This window comes from Helianthus annuus, chromosome 15 (genome assembly GCF_002127325.2).
Source record: "Helianthus annuus cultivar XRQ/B chromosome 15, HanXRQr2.0-SUNRISE, whole genome shotgun sequence".
Taxonomy (NCBI): domain Eukaryota; kingdom Viridiplantae; phylum Streptophyta; class Magnoliopsida; order Asterales; family Asteraceae; genus Helianthus; species Helianthus annuus.
Window position 1 is genome coordinate 173,582,354 of NC_035447.2, and position 8,583 is coordinate 173,590,936.

General features: G+C 35.1%; 1 protein-coding gene across 1 annotated transcript; it reads right to left on the bottom strand.

The window, feature by feature from the left end:
• Positions 1–1,626: 1,626 nt before the first annotated feature.
• Positions 1,627–7,662, bottom strand: LOC110922557 (protein INVOLVED IN DE NOVO 2-like). Its single transcript, XM_022166847.2, has 7 exons — positions 7,421–7,662; positions 5,657–6,593; positions 5,399–5,580; positions 5,237–5,326; positions 4,165–4,449; positions 3,282–3,491; positions 1,627–2,026 (listed from the first exon to the last, which is right to left on the bottom strand). Exons 2-7 carry the CDS (start codon positions 6,582–6,584, stop codon positions 1,793–1,795), a joined length of 1,929 nt encoding a protein of 642 aa, XP_022022539.1. The 5' UTR covers positions 6,585–6,593; positions 7,421–7,662; the 3' UTR covers positions 1,627–1,792.
• Positions 7,663–8,583: the final 921 nt, after the last annotated feature.

Sequence of the window (8,583 nt, forward strand, 5' to 3'; positions counted from 1 at the left end):
GAGCATAACTTAAATTTCTAAGCTTATTTCGGTAATTGCCGGTTATGCCCTTTTAGGCTATAAAATGAGTTTTATAAATCCTTTTGATCTCAAACCTTTTTCTACTGATTTATTATGGTAAATATATTATTTTGAGCCTGCTGGAATTATAAAAATATCAGCTTTCCTTTGAAAACACGGAAATGGCTCTAAATCGCCTTTTTAGGCATTTTTTCGACATAGTATGTGTCAAAACTAGTTTGTATATATAAGAGTCAATACCTACTGATATATTCCGTAAAATTTTATAGTATAACAGAAAACTAAGGTTTCAAACTCAGATTTCCAGTTTTGACCTTTTAGGCTTATGTGAAATTACTAAAATGCCCTTTCGGTGCATAAGATGGTTATAATTAATAAAATTCACATATATTACATACTATACTGTTATAACAAAGTTAACTAAGTATATTTACTGATTTATTCAGATATATAACTCAGATTACTAGTTTAACTCTTTTATATCCTTTTAAATGACTACCGCGACTTGTAACTAAACGTTTTAATTGAGTTAGAGCCGGTGAGTAAACTACCGAAATACCCCTATTTTTAATTGAACGTTTTAACTTAGTTAGAGCCAGGAAGCAAACTAGCGACAAACTCGAAAGATCAGGGAGGAAAATGACTATTTTTAAACTATTGGAGCAAAACCGTTAAAATAACCTAATCATAGGGAGCAAAACGAAAGTTAACGCTTCTATTTTTAAGGTAAAAATTGAACTAATCAAGTTTTTTTTTATAATTAAACTTTCTCTAATATAAAAATCACTGGTGGTGTAAGCTGAGTTCGAGTTTCACCAAGCTCGAGATTGATTAACTAGCTTACGAGAGCTCGAGCTAGGCTCGGGTCGAGCTTTGTTTTCATAGCTCGAGCTCGGTTCGTTGGTAAGTTTTCGAACTCGGCTCGTTTATTATCAATTAATTAATATATTAAATAAAAATAACATAAATAATAGATTTGTTTAGGCTCGCAAGCTCGATAAGTAAAGTTTGGGCTCGGACTCGTTTACTAAACAAGCTTATTTTTAGGTTTGGGCTCGTAAACAAGTTTAAATAAGTTTTGCTCGGGTCATTTACTAAACAACTTTAAATAATGGGTAAATGTAATTAAATATTAATAAAAACTACTATTACACTAATTCTTGATGAGCCTAGAGAGCTTCACATGCCAGGCTTGAGCTCTGTCTAAGACTCGACAAGCTTGTCTCGTTTGTACCCCTACTTTTAATGTTGTTTTGTTTTTGGTATAAAGTGTTTTTATAATTGTTAATATTCAGTGACTTAACTTTTGGGTTTTCTTTTGCTTAGAAATCGTGCTAAAGCTCACGGTCTCTCATAGAAAAAGGCGTAGCTTTGTGGAGGCGGGAGGGGGCAGCCGACCCCCCCCAAACTTTTCGTTCGTGGAGAGTATGTAATTTTTGTATAGGAATTTTTGGGTATATACGTTTTTGACCCTCCGGTTTTATAGAAATTTTTTGTATATACGTTTTCGTCCCTCGGTCGGAAATCTCAAATTTCGCCACTACTCATAGAAAGATAGACGTTATTTTGAGGAGTCTAGTATGCCCTAACCCATCCACACACCTGTATCACGCTAACTACTATTTTTTTTTATCCTAGATAGGAAGACAATTTAAACAGAAAGGTTTTTAGAAGGTCTAAATATTGTCAGTTTGGTTTATATTAACTAGACGGAAACTGGAGTTCGCGGCACCAGAAAGCATCCTTCTAACGTAACATGCGTGAAACCCTGTCACATGTTCCGCCTTCGTTTGTGCATGTCCCACATTTCTAAAAGAGTCATAACTCCTTCCTTTAACGTAGATCTCCGGCCCTCGTTGAAGTTCCATAGCTCGGTTGTCACATATGCTCCACTCGGATTGTAATCGTTTATTTCTGTTAACGCGGTAGCCACAGCTTTATAAACTTCTCCCCCGTAGTTTCTTTTTAACCCCTTCAGTTTTTCCTCATTTTCATCTATCACCCGCTGCACCCATTGTATAAAAATAAAAACAAAACTTTTGAGATATTATACAAAACATTACACAAATACACCATAGTAATCTCTTTTTAGCTAATTTTCTGAACGTTAACCACCCGCTTGGCCTGTTAGAGATAAAATAAACCCGAAGTCGGTCATTTACTTATGAGTGAATTTCAAGGATTGTCCTTTATCTTTATACTCATTTTCAGGCGTTGTCCTTTATGTTCAAAATTGACGAGTTTTGTCCTTTATGTTCTCATAAAGTACACGTTTTGTCCTTTAGGCCTAACCCAGTTAGTTTTTTCAGTTAAATTTGGTCATGTGCTTTGCACATGAGGGCATTTTTGTCAATTCAAAGGTTGCAGAAGCTTTGAGCTATAAATCTGCCATTGAACTTACCTTTGGATTGACAAAAATGCCCTCATGTGCAAAGCATATGATCAAATTTAACTGAAAAAACTAACTGGGTTAGGCCTAAAGGACAAAACTTGTATGATATGAAAACATAAAGGACAAAACTCGTCAATTTTGAACATAAAGGACAACGACTGAAAATGGGTATAAAGATAAAGGACAATCCTTGAAATTCACTCTTTACTTATATAGTGAAAGGTTTAAATACAAAAGGCTCTTAACGTGCGACGGTACGCGACCACCAATATAACGTGCGTAATTATGCAAATAATGTGCATAATTAGGGTTTAACCAAACCCATGCGAAATTATACAAATAACGTGCATAATTATGCAATGACGTGCGCAATTATGCAAAATTAATTACTACTGTGCCACCGCATTCGATTGAAGGCCTAGATTAGATCAGATGTACGCTATGCAGTTAATGCGGTAAAATATCGGATATCGGTCAAGGACCGATATTTGAAATATAGGTTATCTCAGTGAGATATCGGTGGGATATGGTAATTTTATTGTAATGCAGAATTTATATATATAGCAATTTAACACCAATAATTCAGTGAGATATCAGTGATGTATCGGTTATATCGGTCAAATATCGGTGATATATCGGTTATATCGGTTATATCGGTGATATATCGGTTATATCGGTCAAATATCGGTCAATATCGCCAATATCGCCGATAATATCGGTACCGATATTTTGACCGATATTTGACTCCGATATTTTACTAAGGGACCGATATAACCGATATATCACCGATATTAACTGCATAGGATGTACGTTAACTGACCTCTAGTTATATATACGTCAAAATTGTCACCTCTAATCACATGTATACCTGAGATTTTCCATTAACAGTGATGACTTTAAACGGATGCCAATTTGGATCGCGAAGAAACTCTTCCCACAACGAACATAATTCCGACGCTCTATCTTCCGCCTCTGACTCGTCATATTTCCTCTTCATGGCATCAATAAACGGTTTATTCTCGAGTTCTCCCATCCTCTTCACACCAACATGAGCTGTTTTTGGTAACTCTTTTAAGCCCTGCAAAAGATTAATTTTCACATGCATTTATAACCTGCTATCCTTATGTAATTTGCTCTGATGATTGGAATGAAATAAAAATTATAATTTAAAAAAAAAAATTATAACCCAATTACTAAAGGATGGGTTAATTTGAGTTATGCTTAATCTCTAATGGGTCAAAATATGTACAATAAAAAAAATAACAAATGGAATTAGGTCAAACAAAACAAAAGTCACTCAAACTATATTTTTGATACATAAATTCTTATAATCATTTTAGAGTAAAATGTCATTTTCGTCCCTGAGGTTTGGCCAGCTTTGCGACCGAATTGCCCTTTAAGTTAGCAAAAAAGACGGAAATAACTCTGACTTAACGGAGAAAATGGATGGAGTTAACGAGCCGGATGAAAATGGCAAGATTTCAAACCTTTTGGATCCAGATGCGAAAAAACAAACCTTTGGACGAGAGTCGCAAAACTGACCAAACCTCAGGGACGAAAATGGCATTTTCTCATCATTTTATTAAAAAATAGATCATTACTGAAATAATATAAATCATATTTGATACAGTGATATTCTAGTTCCAAAAATAATACTTTTGGACAAAACATTGTGGTTCAACCCAACCGTAGCTATTTTCACCCGACCCATTTGGACCCGTTATAAACTAATAAAAGTAAAACGTGCTCACTTCAATCAGTTCTTTACGAGCTTCTTGAAGTTCATCGTTGCTTTTGCGTTCCTGAACAACGAGAGTTTGATTTAAGCTTTCCAAATCGTCGAGTTCTTCCTCTCGTTCTCGCAACTTCTTCTGTATCTCATCCACTTTTTTTAAAGTCTCCATATCATCTTCACCAATGTGCTTCATAACGTTTAATTGCCCTTTTAACTTCTCTATTTCCAGCTCGACTGCATGTTTTGAATCCAACTGTTTCTCGAGCATAATTATTTTCTTGTGCAATTCTTCTTTTTCCCTCTGAAGTCAACACTCAACAAATTATTATATATATTAAAAAGTTATTTTTTTTTTTGATAAACAAATATTTTATTTGGGTTTCACACGAAAAAGGGCAATTACAAAACAATGGCAGGTAGTCGGGCAACAAGTTGCGCCGCCACCCCCTTTTGAATAGAAAAACCAATTCTACTAAATACAAAGTTTGAAACCTTTAGCGACGAAGAATTACTATTAACGACTTTTTGAACCCGATTCAAGAGTCGTACAGCGTTAGGAGCGAGACCACCAAAGGTATCAAACGCAAACGGGACAAACACATGTTGATTCTCCCGGCAGGCTTTCTTATATTAAAAGGCTATTTTGTTTTGTCAACATCAAACATCTTTGGCCCCTCAACTTTAATAATGACATGTTTAGACCCTTAACTAAAAAAGATTAGCCCCGCAACTTTAATAATGACATGTTTAGCCCCTTAACTAAAACAACTCTAGCCCCTCCCTCAACTTTAATAATAAACAACTTTAGCCCCTCCACTTTAATATTGACATGCTTCCCTTCCCTTAACTAAAACATCAAACAACTTTAACTCTCTTCGATTTGCTTATTTTTATCTATGTTTCGAACCCGTAATGGAGCGCGGGTGATAATCCACTAGTTATACCAAAAACAGCAAAATTCACCTCAAAACCTGATAATAATAATAATAATAATAATAATAATAATAATAATAATAATAATAATAATAATAATAATAATAATAATAATAATAATAATAATAATAATATAAAAAAATATAATCCTTAACCTTCTGATCTTCTGCGAGATTCATCACACTTTCATCGGCTTTCTGTTGCTCATCAGATGCCTTCTCAAGCAAGCTATTCCGTTCAGCATTCTGAAAGAACAAAAGAAAGCAACTTCAGTTTCGCATTTATGAACGTAACACGAAATACGCAAAGTGTCACACCTGTGCAATTTCTTCAGCTAGCTTTTTTTGTTCGATTTCGTTATTCGCTTCACGTTTCTGTAGTTCTTGCCCTTGAAGCTCAAGTTTTCTCTTTTCGTCTTCCACTTGCTGTTTCGTCTTTAAATGGTCGCTAATGATTTTCTGGATATGTTCTCGTGCACCCGACTCAATTTTCTTGAGCTCTGACATATACAAAAAAAAGTAACAAGTTTGTTATATCAAAATAACTGTAGATGTGAAGCTAAAAAACACACAAACCTTCATTATATTTTTGAACAAGTACGTCTTTTTCGGCAATACACTCTTTGAGCGAGTGTTCAGTTTCGACATATTGGTTCTCCATTTCTTCCAACTGCTTCTTTTTCACTTCGTTTATATTTTTCAAATTCGATTCCAAGCTATCCACTTTACGATCTTCTTCCGCCATTATATCCGAAATGGTTCTAAGATCCGCAATCTTACGAAGATGTTCTCCAATAACATTAGTCGCATTATAATCATCGGATCGCGCAACCCACCCGTAAATCTCATCCTTGAGATCGTCTTTATTAATCTTCCAATCCCGTAGACCGTGATGATCAGCGTCGTACGCTTTCTCAAACGACATCGCGTTGTTGAACCCCACCCAGTCTTTTTTAAACTCGACAAGCGCGGATCCCGAATGACCGCGAAAGTTCCATAACGGAATCACCCGCGTGGGATTAAACCCTCTCGTAGACAACGTATCCCTTAAATTCGAACCACTTTTTCCTACATAACGCCCGTCTTTTAACTCGATAGGGAGATTGACCACAATACCCTTCCATGGCCATACAAACATCTCATCACCGTCATGCTCTGCAAGATGGTCAACGTCAACATTATCTTTCGCTTGTGACGGACCGGTGTTTTCCATAACATCTTTCTCGAGATATTTCACGAGCGCTAAATGACTTGCTTTGTCTTTCGCACTTCGTTTTTTTGCATCACTTTTTCCCACCATGGTCGCATGCTGTAACAGATCGTTATACTGGTAATCGCGCTTTTTCTTGTTCGTACAAAACGGGCAAGTGAAAGTTACATCGGATAACTTCACACTGTGTTTTCCACCCGTTAGTTCTTCATACGTTTTATCTGCATATTCCTCTACTTCCGAATCATTTCCATCACTGTCTCCCCCAGAGCTATGATCCATATAATCATCCATTACATCCGCCTAATAACCACACAAGACAAACAATCAATATCTGTTTTCAACGCTTTCGGTATTCGTACTTTTCAATGTTTTCAACAATGCTGCCACCGTACCGGCACTGACAGCCAATAATAGGTACGGTACAATGCAGTTAATGCGGTAAAATATCGGATATCGGTCAAGAACCGATATTTGAGATATAGGTTATCTCGGTGAGATATCGGTAATTTTAATATAATGCAGAAGTTATATATATAGCAATTTAACACTAATAATTCAGTGATATATTGGTTATATTGGTCAAATATCGGTGATATATCGATCAATATCGCTGATAATATCGGTACGGATATTCTGACCGATATTTGACACTGATATTTTACTAGGGAACCGATATAACTGATATATCACCGATATTAACTGCATAAGTACGGTATTCAGTATACAGTTGAGCTCAGTTTCGATTCGGTAATTTGCGGTACCGTACCGGTTCAGTTAGGTACCGGTACTATCCCTACATGCACTCATCTTCTACTCACATTACAAAACTTAAGTCACATTTATAACATTTCAACATTTATCGCTTGCAAAAATAAAATCACAAAATCTAACCCTAGTAATCTAAATCAATTGATAAAATGCTTCTTTAACAAAACACTGAAACCCTAGCTAACACATTCATGTATGTAATATGACTATCATTATCATTATATAATATATCGATCGGAAGGATCGACGATAGAGTATAACATTATATGATATTAAACACGGATTACGCAAAATAGATTCAAAATGAAGACGTAAAGTCAGAATTAGAAGCGCGTTGAGGAAATTGTGGACGGACGTACCGGCAGTTGATGATCGGTGGGAAAATTGAAGAGGTGGAGAGAATGATTGTTTGAAATTTGGTTGGATTTTGTGTTAAATGTAGTAAATGGTGATGATCTAGGGTAAGAATGGAGAAGTTGAATTTAGGGTTCAGTGTTGTTGTTCTGGGTGGGTTTTGACACGCAGAAGAAGAGTAGGGGATGCTGGCAATCGATGCAAATGGTGAGGAAAATCAACAGAAAAAGAGGTAGTGCTCCTGGTTTACTTTATTATTAAAACTTTAAATTTAAATGACCTTTGGGTTTATCTCACTTGAACTTGAGTCCATAAACAAAATTTTTTGTTTCTAGATTCTTAAGGTTTATTTTAGATGAAGGGTGTAATCTCATTTTATGGCATGATATATTCTAATAAGATTAATAAAAAGATAAAAAAAGAAGTTAATGGAAAATTTAATTTAGTTTATCAATTGGATGAAAATGACAACAAAAATGAAACCTCCAATGCCCAGATACAAAAAATTTTATTTTTGAATGACGCGATAAAAGTGGTCTAAACTCAAGGACCATTTTAATATTTTACAGTTAGAATTTTTGATAGCTAATGATGAGAGAGGTGCTCCCCATTAGGTAAGGGGTAAACTCCCATTAGAGCCAATCATAGCATGTCATGTCAACCCTCTCTCTTGATTTGGTCAGCGTTTGTTTACCGGTTAGTACAATGTAATGGTAGTTGCATTTGGTTCCTTAGATTTTTTTTACCTCCTCAACTTTCTAACACGTGTCAATATAAATTCGAGTTTATATCCTATAACAAAAATCAACTACATGAACAATGATTATTACATTTATTTCTTTATTTTTAGTATTCAACTAATTTATTATTGTTGTTATTATTATTTGTATTGTTTTTAAGCATTTCTTTTTTCTTAATTTCGTATATACCTTTACGACATGCTTATATTTTGTCTATTATTCGATGAAAGTGTAATTCGAACGTGTCTATATAGTTGTTCTTTACCATGACGAACTAAATCGTTGTCGGCTGAAGAACATCGTTATTGGTAGAGTATTTGTTAATATGGTTTTTCTGACGTATCCCAATAGAACATTTTTAGTACCATAAGCTATGGTATTTTTTGGTTTTCCAGATGTGCATGTATCTTCGCTTGCTATATTGAGTG